The sequence below is a fragment of the Drosophila innubila genome, assembly GCF_004354385.1.
Source record: "Drosophila innubila isolate TH190305 chromosome 2L unlocalized genomic scaffold, UK_Dinn_1.0 4_B_2L, whole genome shotgun sequence".
Taxonomy (NCBI): domain Eukaryota; kingdom Metazoa; phylum Arthropoda; class Insecta; order Diptera; family Drosophilidae; genus Drosophila; species Drosophila innubila.
Window position 1 is genome coordinate 23,503,755 of NW_022995372.1, and position 25,896 is coordinate 23,529,650.

General features: G+C 34.7%; 5 protein-coding genes across 7 annotated transcripts in view; 1 reads left to right on the top strand and 4 right to left on the bottom strand.

The window, feature by feature from the left end:
- LOC117781641 (semaphorin-1A) overlaps positions 1-25,896 on the top strand; it is a 154,671-nt gene that overhangs the window by 14,944 nt on the left and 113,831 nt on the right. The gene's annotated exons all lie outside the window — the stretch shown is intronic.
- On the bottom strand, positions 20,288-20,674 carry LOC117781647 (bomanin-1-like). The gene is made up of 2 exons (XM_034618433.1): positions 20,542-20,674; positions 20,288-20,467 (listed from the first exon to the last, which is right to left on the bottom strand). Exons 1-2 carry the CDS (start codon positions 20,591-20,593, stop codon positions 20,397-20,399), a joined length of 123 nt encoding a protein of 40 aa, XP_034474324.1. The 5' UTR covers positions 20,594-20,674; the 3' UTR covers positions 20,288-20,396.
- Positions 21,694-22,144, bottom strand: LOC117781646 (bomanin-1-like). Its single transcript, XM_034618432.1, has 2 exons — positions 22,004-22,144; positions 21,694-21,921 (listed from the first exon to the last, which is right to left on the bottom strand). Exons 1-2 carry the CDS (start codon positions 22,053-22,055, stop codon positions 21,851-21,853), a joined length of 123 nt encoding a protein of 40 aa, XP_034474323.1. The 5' UTR covers positions 22,056-22,144; the 3' UTR covers positions 21,694-21,850.
- On the bottom strand, positions 22,597-23,436 carry LOC117781644 (bomanin-3-like). 2 transcript variants are annotated; one of them, XR_004617191.1, is made up of 3 exons: positions 23,414-23,436; positions 22,895-23,211; positions 22,597-22,820 (listed from the first exon to the last, which is right to left on the bottom strand). XR_004617191.1 is itself a non-coding variant. In XM_034618430.1 (2 exons), exons 1-2 carry the CDS (start codon positions 22,944-22,946, stop codon positions 22,747-22,749), a joined length of 126 nt encoding a protein of 41 aa, XP_034474321.1. In that variant the 5' UTR covers positions 22,947-22,961; the 3' UTR covers positions 22,597-22,746. The 2 variants fall into 2 exon arrangements, 1 of the variants encoding a protein (XP_034474321.1); XM_034618430.1 differs by lacking the exon at positions 23,414-23,436 and having other exon boundaries at positions 22,895-22,961.
- Positions 23,827-24,263, bottom strand: LOC117781645 (bomanin-3). Its single transcript, XM_034618431.1, has 2 exons — positions 24,114-24,263; positions 23,827-24,034 (listed from the first exon to the last, which is right to left on the bottom strand). The coding sequence occupies exons 1-2, from the start codon at positions 24,163-24,165 to the stop codon at positions 23,964-23,966; spliced, it is 123 nt and encodes a 40-aa protein (XP_034474322.1). The 5' UTR covers positions 24,166-24,263; the 3' UTR covers positions 23,827-23,963.

Here is a 25,896-nt window from a genome sequence, read left to right on the forward strand (position 1 = left end):
GACTTGCCACTGACCCTACCGTTTATGGTAGGCAGGCAAAAACATTTTAGAATTTTAATGTGCCGCCTTCTGCCTTTTATGGCCAAGCACCATTGACAACAACAGCAACAAGCGACAGTAACAGCATCAGCAGCCGTTGCAGCTTCAACAGAAGCAGCTGCCAACTTTCCATTTTGACCATTGCGAACCGCAACGTTCCGTATCCAAAAGATACTTTGCTGTGGCTATGGACCGTCCATTCGCTACCGTTAACATGCACATGACGTTTGTCTTTCGGACGTTAATCTCATTAAATAAGCAATGTGGTGCAGAACGAAGCGCCTTCATCATGTACATATGTACTTATGTGTTCGTGTGTGTGTGCTAAATTGTCAGATTCTTTGACTTACAGTGGGAAAAATCAAGAATTTTCAGTCTCAACTCAAAATATTTTTGTGAATTAAATGTCCACTTCAGATTGTATTGTTTGTTGAAACTATTTTATTTTTATATGTTTTCTATTTTGAATTCTTAATGTCCGATGTCAGTTTTCATAACAATTGTTGCATACAATTGTTGCTTTTTCGTTGTCACTGTTCTCCACATTAACTTTTTTAGAAAGCATTTCTACCATTATTAGGCTTATCAACTTAAAGCTTCTCCATTGTATGTATGTATAATATGTTTGTATCTGATAAGTCTTATGTTTACTTTTCACAGCTAATGTAATAAAAGTATTTACAGATTTCTTATAATAAATATATACAACGTTTCTTATTGAAATTTAAAAAAATTTTCTCAAATTTACAGTCAGTTTTTTAGTTAAACTTATTTTTGTTCTTTGGAAACTTAAATTTTAAAATTCTGTATCTTTTGAATGACCACTTTTTGTTTAGTCTTGTCCCAATGTGGAACATTTTAGGCCTGGTCCCGGCTTGTGGCTCCGCTTTTAATGCAAATGCAGATGCAAAAGAGCATTAAGAGCAGCACAAACGAGCACAGGCCGCAAAGTAAGCCATTTGCCATGGGCAAAAGCTGCAGAGAAATGGAAGTGGAAATTGAAGTGGAAGTGGCAGGCGCAGTGGCAGTTGCAAGTTGTTGTACAAAATACATACAATGATATACAATGTGCATCATTTATGACATGCGTGCATATGAATGCAGTTTACATGCTTTGTGTCTGGGCAATCGATTAGTTTGCTGCCAAATTGCCAAAGCCGCACATTTGCAGCAGTTACAACACTCGAATACTTGCAGTTCGTGAGGAGGGGCAAATGATGGGAACCTGTCAATACCGCAACTTCGGCAGAAGTAGTAGAAATTGCAGAAGGAGCAACAGGAGCAGCAAAAAGCCCAACCTGACCACGAAAACGTGGCAGCATTTGCATTTTGTGTTGCATGTGTGTGTGTGAGACATGTTGCAATATTGGTAATTTTATAAGGCCAGAGTTTAATTGATGAATTGCTGTTGCAATTGGTTGGAACTCCAATGTATCTGCTAGATACTGTATCGGCTGTCGACATGCCGCAGTGAGCGTTGCGGTCTCCCTACAATTAAACCATTGACATATACATGCATTTATACATACATGATCCCACGCTGTACTCCAGACACATCTCTATCTAACTGTAACGATGCACTCAGGCGTGTGCACCTGAATCATCACATTTCAATTATTCAAAATAAGCTGTCAAATTGTTGCAAATAATTGTAGCTATATAACTGCATCCATATCCTGTCTGTCTATCTTCAGCCTCCTATCTCTATCTCTCTGTTTATATCTCTGCTGGTTGCCTAAGTTGGTTTCTCCCTCATTTCACTTGTTGCCTCATTTAAACCAATGTCTATAGCAAATATCGGGTAGGCTCGAAATGAAAATATAATTGTGTACTTACATTCACATTATTCGCATCGTTTGTCAAACAAAATCCCATCGGTCTTTGTTCTCATAGAGTCTGGTCACACTCTGAATAATTTTATACAAAAATGCTTGAACATAGTATACATTTGACTGACACCGATAAACCGACGCTTTTTAAATTTGTTGTGTTCACACGACACCTACGGTTTTTTTTTCTTAACAAAAAGGGTCGAGTCAAAAGTTTTTCCTAATAACAGTGGGGACAAAATATGGACATGTCAAGAATATATATTATCTTTGATTTACAGAGTTGAGTTCAATTAAAATACTTTAATGTAAATTACTGCGGACGGCAGTTCGCGTTAGTGACGAAAGAATCACGAAGGGTGCGAAAGGCGACTACCAATATATACAGCTAAGTTGAAAAATTTGCTATGACTGTCCGATCAGATCGAGTTATATACCGATCGAAAGGTTTAGTCCTAACTTACAAAATGCCATACTAAAACTTTTTCTAACCAACCTGGGTCATAAGATATGGGGGTGTAAGTGAGAGGGGAAAAATTTAAGTAATTGCAGCTAATGGGGCTGTTGGTGCCTTTTGGTAAAAATTTGGTAATTTATTTTTGAAAATTCTACTTAAAAATACGCGTCGATTAATACCTCAATCACCCAAATCCGATAACTGGTTCAAAAGATAAATAAATTTGAAAATTTTAGTGGACTTCTCAAAATGAAATGAAAAGTCAGTTTGTTTGTCTGTTTGTCTGTTTGCATCAAAGCGCTAAAGAAGCTTAAATGTAATGATGGGGATTTATTCCTTTTAAAAAATCTAGAAATGTTTGTTCTACGACTTTTTGAAAAAACCGCTAGTTTAGCGGGAAAACGCTAAGTCCCGCTCAACAGTTTCCAAACCAAAAATGCTACAGATATGTTCTATACTCGTATATCATTGGAAAGGTGTGTTTGAGGGCTTTTATGCGTACCTTTAAACTTTCTAAAGTATTCAGGTAAAATTGTACCGGTGAAATAAAGTTTTTTAGCTTACATTTTGGCGATCTCTGCCAACACAATTTCTAACAATTTCTGTTAATATGTTGTAATACGTACAATTTTTGGTATATAAAACATAAATTTTGGTGGAGGGGTTTGAAGATATTAGTTTAGTGCATGTTAGAAGCATCAACTTTTTCATTACGGTCTGTAACTGATTTATTTGCAATGTTTATATGAGTTGGTTGTTGTCAAAAAAAAAACTCATTCAGTGATATTTCTTCTTCATTTATTTTTATTTTTTGTTAACTTAATGTTAAATTAGTCATTGTTGGCCATTCTGGCTCTAGTCAGTCTGCAGTGTAATCAGACACTGGGAATCAGTTAAGGTGAAGGGTTTGAGTTTGTGTTTAAATTCGGGTTAGCTGCTGCCAACGAAAGCGTAACTAAATCGCACATGTCATCGCCAACGGTCGGCCCATCGCTGCCCCACAATGTGGCAAGATGCCGCACATTCGCATTCAGAATGATATTCACATACAGTTGCATTCGCTATCCGTGTTCACTGCTGACTTATTTGCTTTGAGATAAACGCCAAGTTGATTTATACAACGTACCGACAATTCATTCAGCCATTTGCACCAAACAGCCAGTCATTCACCCACACACTCATTTATTCAGTCATTCATTCATTCGTTCATTCATGCAAACATGCAGTCAAGCGTAGAAATTTCTTGTTTGTTTGTTTCTTTATTCATTGAGGAAGCAGCAGCCGGATTGTGGATGCCCAATGCCCGAGGTCCAGACCTCAGAACCTTACGTTGAGGCAACTACGAGTAGGGTAAATACTTATCGTTCAGCCAACTAACAAACTAGCAAACAATTGAAGCCAAACCGGGCGAGAAACTTTCCGTCCGTATGTCTGTGTCAGTCTCAACGTCACTCGACAATCAATCCGCACCTAGAAAGAGAGAGAGAGAGAGAGAGAGAAAGAATGAAAGAGGCGGAAATTATTCAGACGTTGCCTCAAGTTGCATTTGAATATGGTCGTTTTTATATAAACCTTCTCATGCCACATACCTCATGCTTCAGCTAAACAGCGAAGATGGCGCCGGCAGACAACTTGTCGACGTCGCCGGTTGCCTTCCCCCTAGATGTTTAGAGGTCAGAGGGCGCAAATTAGACGATGATGATGTGGCAGACAATGTCTACTCGCACTTTGGTGCGTGCCACAGTTGCAACCAAGCGATTGACTGCATAATAGTGGTTGCCACTTGGCATTCAATTAAAGGGAAACTATTTAATTTAATTCATTATTATATCAAGAAATGAGATTTTCTTTATTTGCTCAAAATGGATTTGTCCATTTCACATTTATTCAATCGTTTTTTCTAGCAGCTGTCTGATTTTTGGTATTTTCTTTTTTGTAATAATAGCAAAGAGAGTTCAATGATTTATTTGTGTAACCTTTGCATCGAATAATCATAAATCGGATTTGATTTTTACTCACGTCCAATTATTTACAACTATCTTCCGGAATAATGCATTATATGTGAATGTAAGAAATTAAGAAAGCCGATAAAATATAGTATTCCTAGTTTTATTTTAAAAAAATGTAACCTAAATTTTTTTTTTATAATTTTTTTGATTGAATTTTCATAAAAATATATTTAAAGTTTATCAAAGCGATACCTACATATATATTTGACGTATCAGCTTTTTTACACCCAAAATAAATGTTAATTAATCTATTTCGAATTTTAAGAACAAGAAAATTGGAGAGTACATACTAAGAGGCAATTGAATAAAACTTTACGATCAATTGTGTACATTCTGTAACGGGTATTTTTAGGTCGAGCTTGTTATATGTTATACGAACCAATTTTTGTGTATTGTTTAAAATTTTAGACTCTTTAGTCTAATAGAAAGCATGTAATTTTCTATGATTCATTCACTCTTACCCTGTACCGAGTATTTTAAAGTCGAGCATACTCACAGCTGTTTCACAAACGCATGCAAGTTTATTTATGTATTGTGTAGGGTGACTGAGCAGCGGTTTGTGTGCTTAACAGCAATTAATCAGCGGAACTGTCCGCGCCCGAACATGCGTAAACACTAGCAAGCACACACGCACACCCATTATCACATACATACATGTATTCTCACATACACAACACACATCTTGCCATAAAGTGGTAGTTGGACCCTTGAAGAGCAGCCTTGTTTAGCCTGAACCCAGCTGCTGCAGAGGGAAACGATCCTAAAAATGTTTTGCTGTAATTAACTTAGATAAACAATGAGGCAACTATGGGACATTGGCCTTTGTCGCTCTCTTTCTCTCTCTTTAGGCCAAAGACATTTATGCGATGCCTTGACTACTGAAAGAAAGCCGCTATATTAACCACACTCACACATGAGAGTGCCGTAAAAGAGAAGTGCAGAGAGGTGGATGCTGATGGCTTTTCAAAAAAAAAAATGGTTGTCAAATGAATCATAATTATGCAAGTAAACATTTGACTTACGAGGGGCATAAGTAAAAAGAGTGGTTAGAGATTATATAATTCTGGCAAATGTTAGACAAGGAGAAGGGATACTCGCATTTTTGATTAATAAAAAACTGATAGATTTTATTTTATTCAATTCGAGAAGTTACTGAATAACTTTAATAGAAGACTATTGAAGTACCTTTCAAATTTAGAGAAACTTGGTATATTATTGAATAATTTATCGATAAATTGATAAATAACTTCGATAACAATTTATTTTTTTTTCTAAATTCAAATTTGTCCAAATTTTCAAATTGAACAAACTTGACTTTTGACAGAACATTTTACCAAAATAGTTGTTTCGAGACGTACGGGAACCGAAACCGGATCTGATATTTATTTCGGACCGATTCCCTGATTTTAATAAAAATCTATAAGATATTAAGTATTTAAAACAGTGGCGTATCGAATGTTCTTAATACATAATTTAAAAAAAGTATTTTATTTTATTGGATTTGATAATCTTATTTATGCATTTTGCAACTTTTCTTTATTTTAAACTTTTTAGGTATTTATTTGTGATTAAATGACCTACTATTCGATTCTTTAGATACTTTAAAAGTTATCGGCAATAAAATAGTGCTGCTGAACATTAAATAGCGCTAAAACAATTTTATTTAATAAAACACGTGTCGCACATTTCGAAGTGTTGCTCCCAAGCACATTTTATTAGTCTGCTGACGCTTCATTTTTGCCAACATTCAGTAATTTTCATAAGCCCAATTACAGCAGCCGTCGCTGTTGTTGTTATTGTTTTATTATTGGTCGTAATGATGTATGGCATTTGTGTTGTTGTCTGTCCGTTGGTCTGCTCCTCTTTTAATTTCTCCCACTTAATGATGCGTAAATTACAAGACAACACTTTATTGAAGCCATCGTTTAATGTGTAGGCGTATGCGAAGTCGGGTCTGTCTAGGTTCTATTTAGCCACAAGGGGTCGAGGTCAACAACGCTCCTCCGGTCATTGCATGTTGTGTTCGTGTTTTTCCCCTTTACGATCCCTTGCTGTTCTATTTGTGTAAAGAGCAATGTGCATAATTGATTTCTTACCTCTTTCTGACGAATACTTACCCGTAATTATAGCTTACAATTGTTGTTACCATTTTACCTTGACTCTGTCGCTTGTTATTGTTTTGGCCCCTTGTCTTTTATTGTGCACCCCATTGTGTGGTAAATTATAGGTTCTACTGCGACCAAAAGGGGCTGGGTTTCTTTGAGTGTCGGAAATGGGGCGTATGCTTCGGCAACGAATCTTTTAATTGGCCTATCGCAGGAATTTTTTAAAACGAGTTATTCACAACGATTTCCCCTAATTACTTAACAGGTTTTCTATAAATTTTATATCGTATTGAATTTCACCTATTGAAATAGTTATTTCATTTATTACTTTTTAGGTGCTTAGACCTTTTCTAATTGTTTAATTATGCTTTATTTATTTACAGGTATGTAAAACTGGCTAAAGCAGTGTGAAGAAGTACTTTATGTGGGTAAGATGTATTACTATCGATATACAAAACTAACGATAGTAAGAGAAATTTTGACATATTCCTCCCCACAAATGTTGAGGAAATAAAATGATATATTGCTGTTCTAAATTTGAAAAATTTTCGGAAAAAATAAGATAAAAAGGTTAATCCGATAGCTTTTTTCTTCTTTTCTATAAAAAAAAATCTATTTTAAATCACTTTAATTTACTCAAAATTTTGTTACTATCAAATTAAATAAATTCTTTATAAAAAAAAGTAACGTTTGGTTTAAGTTTTTGAAAAAATCCTAACACAACGGGCAAAATAAAATACAACGAGCAATGCTGGGCACTTAACTAGATTTTTTTAGGTTTTTATTTTACAATAATTATTAAATTAAGCTGTTGAGCTTTGGCTGTCGTATTGCATTTCATGGGTGAAAAGTTAAGCTACTCTCTAAATGGTATCAATGTGACCTCTACTTATGTAGGCGAGCTTACCAAAATGGCAGGGAGGACGGGGAAAAACTTCACCTTATGCTGCAATTTATTCCAACAGCTTATCAAGTTAAAGTTTGACGGGATCTTTCATTTCGTTGCACGTAGCGAACGCTTTTTGTGGCAGCTTAACCTTTTTGAGCGTCATGAGAAGTTAACTCCACCGGGCGAGGGAAAATGAATGGGTAGGAATACAAGTGCACTTACTTTTTGCACTCACTGTTGTCACCATTTGCGTTGAATGCGACAAGAACAACTGCGTAATAGAGTCGGTTAGTTGAACTGAGGGCGCTTTTTTTTTTTTTTTTTTTGGGCTAGCGAATGTGTTGGACAATGGAGGGTCGAGAATTGGGGGTTGAGACCCCTCAATTGGCTGCTGTGTAAGTGAGCGCTGAATTAAGTCTTTCAAGCAGTCAACGCAACAATGAAAAGCTCTGCTATCTCTGGTGCACAATGTTAGAGTTGCACTTAACTTCAGACACAGGAAAGCCGAGCTTTCTACTCTCTCATTCCTCCCTTTCCCTCATTTTCTGTGTGCAAGGACAACGACTATGACAGCAGCACAAACAGCAACAACAAGGAGTACAAGTAATAGCAGCACAGTCGAGATGCCAGACTTCTGAATGCCCAGTTTGATTAAATCACCTTAAACAAAATATAAATTAAAAAAAAAAAGACACAAGAATATGTAAAAACTATTAGAAAACTTTATTTTTAATACAATAAAATATATTTCTTGTAAATTTGTTCAATATTTGCAAATGAAATACAAAAATTGAAAAAATCAAATACAAATAGTTAACCGAATAATAAAAAACATCACAAAATTTCGTAGCTCTAACTTGTAGTCTTATAAGCTTTTGATCCATTTGCGGACTGGGCTATCAAATATAACAACGGCAACGACAACAGTTAAGCATGCCAATGGTGTGTGGCTGACAAAAACAAAAGTTGCATGAAAGTAGCATGAAATAGCTGCAGTTGCTGTCGTTGCTGTCGTTGTTGTTCTTGTTGGCAAAGTCAAGTACCAGGCGATTTTTCTTACACAATAATACACTTTTCCTATTTTGCTGACAGGTTTTTTCCCCTTCCTCCACCTCACATTCTTACTGCGCCATTTATTGCAGCCCAAGTGGCATGCCACATGCCTCATGCAGCATGTCGCATACACACCGTGACGTCACTTAGTGCAGACAACTGTGATAATGATTAAATTAGATTATGGATGCTTTCCATTTTTCACACCAACTTCACACCAGATATCACCCTATTCTCTCCCAACTCCCCCCGCTTTCCCTTCTTACTTCGTCGTCACAAGCGCATTTTCAATTTATGGCGCATCCCATGTGGGAATAATATGCGGGTGTGTTGTATAAATAATTACCAGCAAAGTTTTATGTTACACATATTGTGCATTGTGGAGCCATTTGGGGCAACATGTGTGTGTATGTCTATGTGTGTGTGTGTAAAGTACTCGCTATCTAGTATCTTGCATCTTATAGATACGGAACATACATAACTCTGGCAAGTGCAATGAAGCGAAAATTAAAGTTTATTGACAGTTTCTTCACTCCACAGCAAATGCTCTTTGACTTTGCAACTGCATTGTCTTTGTTCATCTTGCAACTTTCTGATGCACCAAAGAAAAAAAATATGCAAAAAAAAAAGATCCATTGTCATTAACAATTGTTAGACGAAATAGATATCTATATTTGTCTGTAAAATTTGACACACAAGTTGCATTTAAGTAATTGAATTCAATTCCAGAGTGTTAAAGTAACATTGTGCTTAGTTCTGTAAAAGATACAAAAATAAAGAACTTGTATCTCAGATACTTATGAGTCTTGATAGGAAAACTGACTGCTTTAGTGCCATGCAATATGAGCTGAGTATTTTGTATTTGTAATTCGATAGTTATTCTATCTCTAAGCTTATAAAGTAGCAAACTAAATTAACTTTTTAGTATTTCTTGAAACCTTTTTAATATACATTTCTATTACAATATTTTATTCAAAATTTCGTTTGTTGTTTATGTATTTTATATTCCATTCATATTTAATAAGCAGCTCCGCTTGAATTTGGTGGTTTCAAAGTATTCCAAAACTGGCTAGCAAAAAAAGAAAAATAAAAAAAATTTAAGCGTACCCACATGACATAAAAAAGACTAATTACACGTTACTTAAAAACTTTAACGATGTGTACCTGCTATCTTGTTGCATTTGAGGGCTATAAAACGAAATTTTGTAAGTGTAAACACGCTGACTGAGAGGCGCCATAAAAGTGTTTTGGGGCGTTGCATGCCACACACAGGCATTGGCGCACACCCACCTAGCAGTAACAGATACAATTGTATCTACCATTAGTCGGAGTACGTTCATCTGACAGTCTGTCTGTTGTCGGTTGAGTCTGAGGAAGGGCTGTGCCCATGTAAATGCCATTGTGGCCCTGCCTACCGGTAGGTATTTGCCGCTTCTGGCCCATTTAAAATAAGAGATACAAAAGTGACTGCAAGCAACTGCAGAAGATGCAAACGCATCCGACGTGTCTGGATTGTATCATTTTCGCAGACAAAATCGCGCTTGTACGTGTGCTCAGCTGTTGTCTCCCTCTATCTCTATCTCGCGCTCATTCTCGCTATTTCTGCAGTTTCTTCAATTGCTACATATGTTCGGAAGTTCGTCTGTGGCAACGACAACGTCCTGACAGTCAGGCAGCGAGGCATGCAACGTGGCAGGAAAACTATTTGTCACGACATTCCTTCATCACTGGGATTAAGTTGACGCTCGCTCCTGCGCAAAATCTTGCAGCTGCACAGCATCCCAGATTTACTTTTCAAATGAGAATGCCACAGCACCAACAACTCAACACGCACACTTTATAAAGAATTTAATTTTAACAAAAATAAGAAAATAAAGCTGAATAAAAAAACTGTGTAATAGTGTCAATTGAGTGGCAGTTGCATGTTCTACCTGACTCTGTGGCAGACAGTGTTGCAATTACCACACTCAGTTGCAAATCAAAGTTGAAACAGCCAATCAAGTGGTGAAAACTTTTCGCAAGCCAATTTTCTTTGACTAAGGAATGTTAGAACATGTTATTAAACGCAACAATTAACCCCATTTTCCACTTTTTCATTATGTATGAAGAATTAACGCAATCCACGAAGAAATTTAAACAATTTTAGTGGTATTTTTTGTGGTTTTTAAAGTCTTAAGATGGGATGGGAAGAACAGGAGACATGATTTGAAGTCAGTGAACAAAATAATGTATACATTGTTTATAGTATTTAAGACAAAAAGAAAAAAATGAAAAATTAAAACCAAAAAAATACTTATAATTTCTTTTTTTTTTTTTTCGGGTTTTTTAGCACTTTGTTTTAATTTAAAGACAAGACTAAAAGAGAAAAAAGAAGAATTGCAATAAAACTCGTTTACATGAATACAACACGGCAGAGCTCTGGTAATGTTGACGTTTGATATGTGGAACACGCCCTCCCGTAATTCAACAAATGGGTGTGGCAACTGCGAGAAACATGTGTCTAAATTCGCATTGGCGAAGCAAAACTCTCAAGCAGCGCCAGCGTACATTAAAAATCCACGCTTCCGGCTGAGCTGAAATCTCCTCCCCCAACCCTTACACTCATTCCATAGCCGCTTTCGTTGAGAACATGTTATAGGAATGGCAAATGCATTTGGAGTGTTTGCGGCAATGCCAAAATGAAATACATAATACTTAGCAACAAAAAGTTGTATATATTATATATTTTGTTGCTGAGTTGCATTATTGTCAGAGGGGATGGAGAGGACTTCCTATCTGTAAGCCCAACCCACATACGTATACGTAATATGAATGATTTGTTTTTTTGGGGGTTGTTTTCGTTTTATTTTTTTAATTCAATATTGCTCGGAGGCATTCTCATGTTTTTGGAGCGACAGGCCCGATGGGCTATTGTACTGGGACATACACACACATCAAACTCATACATATAAAATTTGTTTTGTAATCCGCTTTTAAAATAATGAAAAAAAGAACAAACTGCATTTTGATTTATGTGGGTGAGCAATAGAAAAAAAAAATATATATGTTGGTAATTTTTGTGGATTCATTGGAAAAGCTGTTCACATTTTTTTTATTTTTATTTAAAAATTATGCATGAGTGCATCATCTCTGTTTAGATAATCAATTGAAGTGCGTTTCTACATTTGGCAAACTATTCAAAGTTTCGGTATTTTAACTTAAATTCTGATTCGCCAAAATGCTTTTGTCAAAGTTTATTGCGAGAACTTTTAGCTTTTTACTACTTCAACTCTTAACTAAAACTCAAAACAACAGCGTCTATTTTTCCGCATGAAACAAATAAATCTTCTGCAGCGAATCAATAAAATTGCTAATTTCACGCTCCAATTAACAGATTATTCTCTCCACAAATTGAGGAAAAATGTGAGGTAATCCAAGGTAGAGGATGAACACAAGGAAATAAGTTTAACAAAAGGCGAAGGTCTCACAGGCAAGAATAATGCCAATTATTTTGCTAATATTTATTTTTAAGAACTATCAGGAAATGGGCAAGTGCAGTCAATATTATATATTTCAATCGCTATTGATGTCAATTATATAATATATTCAAATAAATCTATGTTTCATTAGATTTTTTTCAAAAATCCATGATAGAACTTTATTATTTGTATTTCCCACATTTATTTTCAATGATAACTTCGATAACTTCGATAGTAAATTTTAATTTAAGTCTACATAAAATTTTGTATAAATGGTTGTTCCTTAGCTTATGAATATTCTACTACCATAATTTTCTTAGAATCAGATTTTTTTTACAAGCTCAATTTAACTCCAAAAATTAATATTATAGTTGCCAATTTAAAGCCGCATAACATGCTAGATAGATACAATATACAGTATATTAAACAATTGTATAAGTGGAGAGTAACATTTGCTGCATTGCAACCGATTTGTGCAACAGCGGCGAATGCAATACCAAGTTCTCTTGTAGCTGATTTGTTGCATGCAGCAGGCAATAATTCAATGCTCTATGAAGAGTTGCCGCACGAGCCAGTCTGTGGTGTGAAGTGAAGGGAAAGGAAAGGACTTCTGTATATGCAGCACATTACTGAAAATGCAAACACCTTCGAGGCTGTCGTTGTCAGCTTGCCACTGAATGGGGCAAGAGCACATTGCGGTGCGATGGTGCGGTGGTGGCGTCGTCTGAACTGCAACTGCAATCTGTCTCACTGTCTGTCCATTTGTCTCACTCTCTGTCAGTTCGTCCGTCTGTCTGTCTGTCTGTCCGTCTGTCTGTCTGGGTTTAGAGCTGGAGGCATATGCGCCTGGCTGACGCCTTGAGTGCAATCGCTTGCACCTTTGAAGCGTGTCCGTGTTGCACCACCAACAGCGATGCTTTTGTTGTTCGACAGTTGGCCCATTGCATATGGATGAAACGGCCCAAATGCCACTCTCAGCTAGTATATGCATTTGTATCTGCAACGGCAGCTATGTATCTAAGTATATATTTAAATTGCATAAGTTGAAAGGCAAATGATCAGCTCGCCTGTTTTCTCTATTTCTGTATTTGTTTTTTTTTTTTGTACAACTTTAAAAAAGTTCTTTAAAGAGTTGAAAACGGTTTATACCTCTGATAAATTGGAATCCTTAACAATTATAGACTTAAGTTACAACTATTGAGATTGCTTAGCATATAACTTTTATATTTCTGTTAGTATTGCAATTCATTTAACATATTAAATGTAATAAATAGTTAATCGAATTTTTTAAAACTTCAATTTTTTTAAAAGTTGGCTTTGGTTTTTTAATAATTTTTCGAAAATGTGACAATCGATTTTAAAAAGTTATCTTAATTTTAATGATTAATATCTTAAATGACATAAAATTATGAAATTACAGTGGAAAGAACACTTTTAAAACATTTTTTCCATTTAAGAACATTTTTTTTCTCTCCATAAAAACACGAAAGTACATTATTGTTGCCTAATGTTACAGGGTATATTTATGTTGAGCTTTTCGCATTGTACAATTGCGACTTGCCGTTTTTGTAAACACATGCGCGCATTTTCAATGCAACATGCAATTTGTCAGAGTTGCAGCCATTTCAGATACATCCCCCTTGGGTGAAACGTAACAACAGAGGGGTGGAGGGAAAGAGGAGGAAGGTTCATTTGCAACTCTTCATCTTCACCTTGGTGCACAATGTGTTGCCTTTGCTGTTTGTCATTGCCATTATAATTGATAGCGTATAATTTCGTTGCTTTCCACCAATTCCATTTGCCCAATTCTCACAGACTCTCTCTTTCTATCTATCTCACTGCTTCACACTTTATCGTTTACTTTTATGCAAATTTTCGTGCAAATTGCTTTTAATGCATTTTGAATGCAATTTGTGTTTTGTACGTTGGAATTGAAGTGGCACAAAAACTCGTAATTGAAACTGAAAGATTTTAATTTAATTTGAGTTTCTGTTTCTCTTATCTGCATCTGTATCTCCGTCTCTTCTGTCTGTCTGACTCTCCCTCATTGTATATCTGTGTGTATTCTGTTTGTTTTTAGGGGTAATTTGTATTCAGTATTCTGTTGCTTTGGGTGTATTTTTAGCTGGGTGTTTTCTGCCGCTGCACATGCGGGATGTGTTCGTATCGCCAGCATGCTGCATTTCAGACTGTGTATAGGCTTTGGCATTCATTAAATTGATTTAGATAAAATCGTGTTTTTGTTGACAATAATTACGAACCAACTGCTGGCCATTGTAACCATACGAATGCAACTTAATTATGACAAAACGGTCCAAATTTGTGCTTAGACCTTTTAAATGGAACGCTTTAAATGATTGATAAATTAACAGAGACCCCTAAAACCAAAGGAAAATAGCAGTTGGGTGAGAAGTGATTTAGCTGATGCTAAAAATAATGCTCAGATTTCGTGCAAGTGTGAAAAGAATGCATTTAAAGAAATTTTGATTAGTAGGGGAAAGTTATGCAGATATTTTGTTTGTAGTCGAATTTAAAATCAATTTTGATTGCTTTTTAATGATAAAACATAAAACGTATTTAATTAAATTTATTTTAAAATTAAATACTTAATTATAAAATAGATTTAAATGAATTTCTAATTAACGCTTTTCAAAATTGCACTCAATTATCAGTGTTCATCCATAATCATATTGTAAAAGCATATTGTGTAGATTAAAAAGGTACTTTAATAAAATACCTACTTGCAATATATATATATATAATCCATATCAGCACTTAAATAAATTTTTGTGTAAATTCAGAGGACAGGAAAAGGCCATTTTGGACCCTCACAACATGATCCCAATGGCAATGGTAAAATTTGGCTAATTTTGATTATTTTACTGCCGCTTTTGGGGATTTTTGTTAATTAACAACAAAATGGGCACACACACTAACACACAACACACCCACACAAACATATAGAGAGTCGATGTTTTATGCAGTCTATTAAAATGGTATGTGAGCATTTTGGGTCCCTGGGCTTTTGCTGTGCTCTGATAGAATTTGGGGCTCACTTTATGCTTTTTACGGGCTTTGGCATGAATGTGACATTAATGAGCTCTTAGCTTATCCCACAGGCACAGCCAGGACACAGGACATACAGTCGATGGCTGGCATAAAGTTTATGCCATAATTTGTCCTTGAATTTAACTGGCGCATTGTCCTCGCAAAAATAGAGAGGCAGAGAGAAAGGGAGAATGTTCATAATTAAATTGTTATTTAGACAGAATGCTAAACTGCCTGCTCATTTGGAGGTTATGAAAGGTCGACATCCGTTTCTTCTTTCTTTTTTTTGGTCTCATTTCGATTTGGGACGAGACCGAAACCTTTTTCACTAACCAAAACCCGACTATGAATTAAAAAATTACTTTATGCCACTCGAAAGTTCATAATAAAAGATAAACGTAAAACCCAAAACTCCTTCAACTTTTGTCGCTGTAAAAGTTTCGATTTGCAACAAAAGTTAAACATAATCCGCAAGGTAAGTCAACTGCTCAAAACTTGACTATAACGTGGCAATAATTTCATTAACGTCATTGGGATTGGTATAAGATGGTATAAGGGTTCTATCGTAGCAACAAAGTGCACATTTAATTTGATTGTTTATTGTTTCTTGGGGTTATTTACATAAGCTAGCGAAATTTGTGCACAGCTTTCTGAGGTGTCATAACAATCTGAACAATCATTATTACGGGAAGTGAAAGTAGAAAAGACCAAAACTTCAAGTAAATTAAAAAGTTATACAATTTACTTAAATCAAATCAGCATACATTATGTGAGCTCTAATCCACGTTATTTTGCTTTTCAGCAAATAAATATAATACTAACTTATTTTAATGTTATAAACAAGAATATAATCTAGTGCAATGATCTATGATGAGATTGTAAGCAGATTTTGCGATTTTTATCATCAGATTAACTGCAGTCTAGAAAGTCTTAAAGAAAATTACTTAAGGTCCTTACACACATCCCATAGTTTAAGAAGTAGCAGATTCTCTTAAAACAAATTTCCTACAGTATGAAATGCGACAGTATAGAAAATTTGGATCATACTTAAAACAGACCTACACTAAGAAAAAAATAATTTAAAATTAAAGGAAAAAGAAAAAAAGTCTGTAAAAATTGTATTGCATGTAACCGATTCAATAGATTTTTTTTGTTTTCAAGAAAGAATATTTTTTTTTTTAATAATAAAAAACAATGAACAAATTTTCTTACATTTTTTTGCAAATTAATCGCAAATTACATGTATTATTCATCCTGCCATTTACAACACATTTTATGGCCTTAGGGTTATGTTGCCTTTGAATATTTATTTATATTTTAATAATTACTCATAACTTACTACCTTAAATAACCCATCTCAAGTGCATTTAAAAACTTCAAGCCAAAAGACAACTGGCTAAAGATTGCTTTTGTCTGCAATAAAGGTAAAGATGAAGAAATAGAAGAAGAACAGCTGGAGCTGATGCAGGACACAATATGCTACTTATATAAAATGAAAAAAAAAAATATGCCAGACGCTGCTGATGTAGCTTGACTTGTTCTTCTTCTATATGCTTTGCTATTGTTTTTGCTTTAGCCGATGCAATGAACGTTGTTGTTGTTGTACTCCAGGGGCTAAATTTATGTTTACCGTCGCTCTAATTAAATTTAATATGCATATTGCCAAGGCATTTGAAGTGGGGCCGACTGTCCGTTGGTCCAAGTTGCCCGCTGGTCTGTCAGCCGTTTACCTGTTCGCTTCCTTTCCTCCAGCAGCGGTTCCAAGAGCTTGCGGTTGGTCGCTTTACCATGTGTGTGTGTGTGTGTGGGTAATAAATTTGATTAGTTGGATTTACGGGCAGACGGCAACGTAAACGTCAAATGTTGGTGGTGCAGTAAATTTTATGCTAAACAGGGATAAGAAATGAAAATGGGAAAGAGCTCGAGACTGAGGTTGATGTTGGGTGGAACGAAAAAAGTGTGAGTAACTTTATGCCCTGGTTACCCTGTCGGCATGTCCTTTTTCTTACATTCCTTTTTGCCATTGTTTTTGTTACGTTTAACGAGTTGTTACAATAAAATGTTATTGCATACTTTATGGCGCTGTGGAAGCGTCAGGCAAATGCGGAAAAGCACAAAACAGACAACGAGGCAATAGGGAATCCGAAGAAGAGTGCAAAGAAAAGGAAATGAAGGGACCAGACCATATGCGGGCACTAAGCGATTCTCGAGCGTCAACGTCAAATACTGCCGCAGAACGCAGAACACTTTCGCGTGCGCCATTGTAATTTTTAACACAAAATGGCGACGCGCCGCCATTTGAAAGAGACAACAACCTAAAAAGAGAGGGAGATTAAGAGCGAGAGGAAAGTGGTTTTATATGCAGCTGCCCTTGCACTATGGGGAAAAAGTCAATTATTTATAGTTTTACATTGTTTATTAAAATTGTGAATTATGCAATTTATTGATTTTTAAATCTAAATATTCCAAATAAATAAAGAATTTTATTTAACGTTTTACAAACGATTAAAGATAGCTGATATATACAGAAAATAAAAAACTTGAGTTCTGTAAATAAAAAAAAGCACAATAATTTAAAAAAAAAAAAAATAGCTACCAAATACATGTTTATTAAAATAATTTTTTTTTTAGTAACAACCCTGCCAACAAAGCCAGCTCCAAAAATCAATAATATTGTTCACAAATTAATTTGTTTAACAAGACAGAATATAGAAATACAAAAATAATCCAATCTTATAATCAGCATGTTTTCTCTAATAATAAAACATAATTTTTAGACGAATGGAATCTAAGAAATGCTTTGAAAATCATTATTAGTGAAGTCTAAAGAATTTATTTAATTTGACAAAAGGAAATCAAAATTTTCCACAGTGCTTTGAGCACACTTCGGTTTGAGAAAGAGGAGGACAACGTAGTCGCCGTTGAAGAATTTTCGCATGCTACGTAATTAGTACACCGAAAATTGCTTACAAACTGTTTTGGATATTTTTTTGCCCTTTGATCGCGTCGACGTCGCTGTCGTCACATAAACAATTGCAGCGTAAATTGCATGCAACATAAAAGCTGCATCATCTCCAGCCGTTGCGTTCATCATTAACATCATCATCAGGACATAAAAAATGGGATAGCCAGAGTTGCCAACGCGCTGTCGAGATTACGCGATAAAGCACAACGTGAAATGCAGCAGAGAAATGGACAAGCGACGTGGCTAAAATGAAATTTATGCAATGCCTCATAACCTCCTCTCTTTCTCCCTCTCTCCCTTTCTATCTTTCTTTCTTTTATTTTTTTTTGGCACATTTTACAGCCATGGCAGTGCCTGCTGTGCCTGCCGCCATTTTGTTTGCAGCAGTATTTTTTTTATATTATTTTTTTTGGACCGTAACTTAAAATGAAATGCAGAAGCAGAAGTAGATAGTTTCTGGTTCTGCCATTTCACGCTAGAGGGCTGCCACCGCAACAAAATTATGCTCGTTGGGCTTCTTTAGGTATTGAAATTTTAGGATTTTCAAGTTGGCATTTGCAATGAATGGTTTGGCATCGCTTGGTTAGCGATGGATAGATGGCAAAAGTCACTTTTTGCCAAAATCCTTTGTGGTTCCGTAACGAAAATTTTATTTGTTTGTGTGCCGTTTAAAACAGATTTTAAAGTTTAACGCTGTGGGCACAATGCGACAGTCAAAAAAAAAAGAGTTCCTACAAAATTAAGATAATACGACGATAAAATGGCAATTATTAAAAAGTCAACATTAATAAAGTCAAAGAAGCCTAAATTATTTGACCTAACTGAAAACAAATATTACAGAACCCCAAAAACGAAAATAGTGTTGAGAAAAGTCGGGCTTGATTTAAGTATTTCATACTTGGTTTATGAGAATCCGGGATTATCGTACTTCTGACACCGCATTGGATTAATGTTAGCACGGAATCCTGGATTTTTTTATTCTGTGTATACAAATAGTTGATTATCAGGGGTGTAACAGAAAACCCTTTGTGCTGCTTTCGTCACTAGCGCCAACTGCCTCCCACAGTGAGGCTTTTCGTTTGGTTTACATTTTGAGAACATCCTTGTATTCATAAATTTTGTATATCAAAACTCATTACCGTTTCTTTCTCTTTGCAGGTAACTACGGTATTAGATTTTTATAACAAACTTAAAGTAAGAATTCTATTTTAAAACTAATAACTCTAAGAAGTATTCAATATTGAAATTAATATTTGCACTCGATTTAAGATATATTGATATAATTCAAGTATTGGGAAATATTTCAGACATTCTTTCAATTTAATTACGCAATTTATATTTGCCGTCACCGCAAAAATAAATTAAGATTTATGTGCACTTAAATAAGTTGGAATTTCAGTGCGGCAAATTGTCGAGCAGCAAATAATGAAATTAATATTTTGCCATTATTCGCATATACACGCATATATGTACATTTGTATAATTAATATTTTGTAAAACGTATTTCCATTTTGCGTACCATGAGCTGTTGTCACTTTAAAAGTATGGGCGTATTTATGCAGGAGAAAAAAGGCTAATAAATCAACGCAAATGAAATGAAATGAATGGAAAAATTGTCATAAATGACTCTCTCATTGACATTACAGTTATGTGGCATAATAAGTGCACATTATGTATTTTAATCCAGACAATAAAATTGCATTAAGAACCGCAAACAGAGCGGCGACATACGTTGGACTTAATGTTAAAAATACCTGACAAATCAATGGAAAATACCGAGTGCATATACATACATATGGTGTATTAAACAAGTATCAAATGTCGATTAACGAATCAACGAATACGACTGTTGTCTTGTTAGTTATGGGCTTGACACTAAAAATTCCAATTAAACTTGTTAATAACAATTTCAAATAGTGCAAGAGCTTGATGTATTTATAAAGAGTTAAACTGCGCACTTTCATTTTGAAATATAGCTTAATATGTCAATTTGCATTTTGTATGTGACATTGAGAAAGACATTTATTATACCCTGTTAAAATTTAAAATTAATAAAGTAAAATAACAATGTTCGAAACAGTTGATAGACAGAAGAAGGCACTTTTGGTTAACTTAGTTATAGTGAACAATTATTTAATTAATTACGTGTGTCTCGCACAGAGAGGGTGTCTTCTAGTCGAGTAGTTTTTGACTGTGGCATTGTCACTTCACTAAGCGTAGATAGTGAGTCTACCTACCCGAATAGCAATGCAAGTCACAGGGTATCTTTCAGTCAAGAGAGTGCATTTGAAAGCTGATTACCGAACATTTTCAGCTATTGCGTTCTCAGATTTATTTGCTGGCAATTTTGGGATCAAAGATTATTTGGGCTAAAGATTAAACCAGAAAACATGAAAACTTTGAATCTATTATATAGATGAGTAGACATGTATAGATAGTTGTGAACTGCATTATTAGTTACATTATTTGTTTATTTTTTTTATTCAATACAAATTATACTTTGTTGATAATGAACATAGTGGTGTAGTATTTTTGTTGTGCACCTCACTTGCCACCATGCACATTGCAGACTTTGCAATCTCCATTGATGACCACATCAGGACTCAAAGGCGTAGCTTTAAAGCAGATATTTAAGTTAGTTTAGTAAGTTAATCTTCAAGAGATCATTTGTATATAGTATGATACCCACCACTTGCCAAAGCCAGCAGACCGAGCAGAAAAGCAACCGATAGGAGTTTCATGTTGGTTGGTCTTGTGGTTTTAATTATTGATTTGTATGTGGAAAAAATTCAAGTTGAACTGATGCCTGAGAGGTGAATGCAATGCGCTTTTATACGCTACAGCCATTGCAATCAACCTCAACTACTATCATTATTGGGAATAACCCTTATCTTACAGATTACAACTAGAATTTCCCTTGTATTCCGACTGGTTGACATAACACAGCTATCGATAAGCTTCACTTCTGGATTTTATGATCTTGTTTTTGATGCATAACAGGGTATTTCCTAGTCATTTACAAAAGCAGCATCCTCACTGCATCGTCAATGATGCATACAGTAAGTCAACTATTAAAAAAAAATAAAAAGTTCACATATTTGATAAAATGTTGTAATATTTATTAAAAGTAAAACAGTTTTTATACCCGGTACTTAAAAAATAAGTAAAAGGGTATATTGTGTTCGTTGAAATGTATGCAACAGGGAAAAGGAGGCATCTCCGACCCTATAAAGTATATTTATTCTTGATCAGCTTCATTAGCCGAGTCGATATAGCCATGTGTGTCTATCCGTCTATCCGTCTGCCCGTCTGTCCGTCCGTCCGTCCGTAAGTCCGTATGAACAAATGGATCTCAGAGACTATAAGAGATAGAGATACCAAACTTTCACTCACAGATATACCTCACGCAGATACAAGCAACTTAAGTAAAATATAAAAAAAAAAACTGGTTTTTATACCCAAAGCAAAAAAGTGTAAATTGGTTTTGTGAAATGTATGTAACAGAAGGAGGCGTAGCTGACCGCATATAGTGTATATATTCTTCATCAGTATCAGTATCAGTCCGTTCGCACAGGGTATCCTACTCTAGTCCACTCGACTGATCCGCTGGTTTTTATTGCCATACAAAATAAGTTAATTCTTGTTGCCAAAAAACAGTAACTTGACTAAGTATAGATCAATAGACGTGTGGTTTTGCTTTTGAAAACTGAGTACATATATGAACTGTTAACAGTTTGAACAATCACAATTACAGCCTCATTACCACCTTCAAGCATTTATTATTAAGGTCAGAGATTACTTTAGCTATAGATTTACCCTGAAAACAGGAAATCTGATAATGTGTCAGGTTGTATTGAGCAGCAGTATAAGTTACATTGTTTGTTTATTATTTTCTCAATCAAATGTTAAATCAATATATAGTATAGTAGATAGTTAATATAAATTCCGTAGTATTCCGTGTAGTTATTATACATGTCTAGTTGAATTCCATCGGCACCTCACTTGCCTCCATACACATTGCACGTTTTGCAATCTCCATTGATGATTACATCAGGACTCACAGGCGTGGCTTTAAAAATATATTAAAGATAGTTTAATAAATTATTTCTCGAATTAATATTTTCAAGAGAATTTATTTATTTTATACTAACCAGCTGCCAAAGCCAGCAGACCAAGCAGGAATACAACCGACAGGAATTTCATGTTGTTTAGTTTGGTTTTTGATTTAGTTGTTGATTTGTAGGTTGAAAGTGTTCAAGGTGTACTGATGCCAATGAGCCGATTGCAATGTGCTTTTATAGCAGTCAAAGATTGCTATCAACTTCATTTACTATCATCATAGGGAATATCCCACATTAGACAGATTAAAACTAGAATTTCCCAAGTAATCCGACACGTTGACAAAACACAGCTATCGATTAGCTTCACATCTGGTTTGTAAGGTTTGGTTGTGACGGAGCAACAGTGTATTACCTAGTGAATAGTTTGACAAAATACAATATTTTCCCATCTGATAATAATTGCTTAATTTTTTCCTTAACTTGGTCTAAGAACTATAAATAACTTTAATAAAACAAAAAATTTAATAAAACTTTTTTATTATTGCTAAAAAAATATGATCTTTTTCATTTGTCAATTACTGCTATTTTCCTTGCTGTAAGAGAGTGCCATTTCCAACTGGTTATATTTATTATTTAGGTCAGAGATTAATTCACCCTGAATATAAGAAAACTGAGAAAATGTGAGTTTGTTTTGAGCTGCAGTATAAGTTACATTATTTGCTTTTTATTTAGTCAATCAAATTTTAAATCAATTCATATTATATTTAGTTGATAATTAATATATTGTTGTAGTATTCCGTGTAGTTATTATATAGTTGAAATCCATCTGCATCTCATTTGCCGCCATGCACATTGCAAACTTTGCAATCTCCATTGATGATCACATTGCCAGGACTCAAAGGCGCGGCTGTAACACAGATATTTTAGTTAGTTTTTTTTTTTTTATTTACCGATTTTCGAGAGATTATATATGAAACCCACCACTTGCCAACGCCAGCAGACCGAGTAGAAAAGCAACCGATAGAAATTTCATTTTGTGTAATTTTTTTTTTAATTTACTTACTGATTTGTTGGTTGTAAGAACTCAAGTTGAACTGATGCCATTGAGCCGATTGCAATGCGCTTTTATACGTGACGATTGCTATAAACCGCATAGGGAATTGCCCCATCTAACAAATTGAAACTAGAATTTCCATTGCAGTTTGACAGGTTGCTCTGTCATGAAAATATTTTTGTTCCAGCGGTTAGCGAAAGACTCGTATGTTTTATTTTCAAATAACGTGTACCATTAAAATTTCCTAAAAAATTATAAAGCATGTTAATTGAATTTCTCTTAAAGATTTTTAATTTAAAGGATGCCATTTTGTGGTGAAATATTCTTTATTTAAAAGCTTGCTTGTCTTATCAGTGAATAAATGCTTAAATAAACATTATTGTGATATTTGTGAAATTCTTTCTATACTCTCAGTTCGAGGCAGTGCTACCAACTTTTATACATACATCATATTTTTGTCCGTGTAAAAATAGCGGTCAAGCCATGTGAAATCAATTGGAAAATACCCCAATCAAAATTAAAATTCGCAAAGCCTTAAAAAATTTACCGTATTCGAAATTAAATCTTAAAAATATACCATATATGTACCAAATGTGGCAGCCGAAAAGCTTTACTTCTTATTTGTCAGTCTGGTTGTTTTTTTTTCAACTTATAGTAAATAGATAATCAGAAATTCGATTATTTTCCTGTTTGAAAGAGAGTGGAATTTTGTATCGGCTACAGAAAATCTTTTAGTCGTAAATTCACAGTTTCAGCTGTTTTATATCTGCAAGCTTTTTTTCCTACGATCAGAGATGATTTTAGTTATAGATTTACCTGGAAAACAAAACATCTCAAATGAGTAAAAAAATAAATTGAGTTGCAGTATAAATTACATTGCTTGTTTATTATTTAATCAATCAAAAGCTAAATTATTATATATATTATTTTGTTGATAATGAACATATTGGCGTAGTATTTTGTATAGTTAAAATATAGTTGAAGTCCACCTGCATCTCACTTGCTACGCACATTGCAGACTCGGCAATCCCCATTGATGATCACATTGCCAGGATTTAGAGGCGTGGCTGTAAAACAGATATTAAAGTTAAGTAAATTATTCCTCAAATATTGATCTTTAAGATCTTGTGTGTATATGATACCCACCACTTGCCAAAGCCAACAGACCGAGCAGGAAAGCAACCGAAAGGAATTTCATGTTGTTTAGTTTTGTTGATTTAGTTATTGATTTGTAGGTTGAAAGAAATCAAGGTGTACTGATGCCATTGAGCCGATTGCAATGTGCTTTTATAGCAGTCTAAGATTGCTATCAACACAGGGAATAACCCACATCTTACAGATTACAACTAGACTTTCCCATGTAGTTCGACAAGTTGGGAAAACACAGTAACCGATAAGCTTCTCTGTTTAATGACGTTGGGTTAAAAAAAAAAATACCTGACGTTCAACTGCGTTTAATTAAAACTGGCTTTCAATCACAATCGCGAAAGCTGAGAACGTAAAAGCTGGGGCAATCAACCTAGACTATGGCTTTTATTTAGAATTAAAACTTGTTTTGTAATTCTCCCATGCTATGACATTTTCAATTAACATCTCAACACACGTTGCGCTGCGTAAAATAAATTTGCATAAGTTCTTGTCTGGAATTTTTTTATGTTTACAACATTTGCATTGCAAGTTTTTAGCTGGAATTAAAGAAATTCATTTCATCATCATCGGCTGGAAAACAATCTTTAGTATTCCTTAGTTTAACCTCTGTCATAAGTATTATTGACAGCATGACAGCAATTGAATATAGAAATCACTTCCTATTAATTTGTTTATTATACTCTTACTTTTTAAAGCTATATAAATTCAACTAAAGAAAAAGAATTTGTATTGCTTTATATTTCAATCAGATTACATTTGAGTATTTTCTTTGTACCTTTTTTAAAATTAAAATCAAGTTTTTTAAGTTAATTTGAAATATTTTGTCAAAGTTTCATAAAAGAAAAGCCATTTTGAATAGTACAAATATTTGAAAATGTATTAAATATCAACGCCCCGAATATAAGCAACGAGGTCTACTTGTATGCTTACAATAGAGAAGATTATAACGTGGGAAGTGTATCTAGGAAATAGTATAAAAAGTTGCTTAAAGAATAAACACCCAGCGTCAACCCTAACAGCGTAATACCTATAGCAAGTACTTCCCAGAAAAAATGTAATAGAACTATTTCCAGTTGTCGACTAATTGATTGATACTATTTGTACGTTAAGAAGTTTTACAATCAAGTAGGAATAAATCAAATTAGATTCTTAAGTTTTCTCATAGAATTTCAACGATTTGCAGTTTAAAAAGTGCCGGCATCTTTTGTTAAGCTCAGCACAAATTGTTGAGTTTAGTTTATATTAACGAATCCATTTTCAAATAATTTTGTGGCGCAATTCTGCACGCAATCAGTGAAACGATGTTTGGAGCACAGAATAAAAGGAAAGAAAACTAAAAGAAAATCAAGTTGAAATGGAAATGGAAAAAGGTGATCTAGAGTGCGATGAAGAGAATGCGCAAACATAAATCAATTCATCATCAATTGGATGTTCAGTTCTGTTTTCCAAGCGTATCGACAATTCCTCGTGCTGTTTGTTTGCAAAGTGAATGCGAAGTGAACTTGGAGCATTTTTCAATTTTCCGGCGACGCGACGCGTCGATTCTTTCTCTAATTTCTTTTCGTTTCTTTTTGTATCCCTTACCTATGCAGCAATAAACATAATTCGTGAAAATCAAGCGGGAAGTGTGCGACAGGAAAAAAGGAAGTTCAAGTAAATCAAATGGGTGTAGAAGTGGAAGTTGAGTGGTGAATGCACAGTCAGGTAGCCAAATGATAAATGCACAAAAATTTACCCAAATCAAAATCAGGACGAGTTTCCTTACATGAAATGAAGGGTG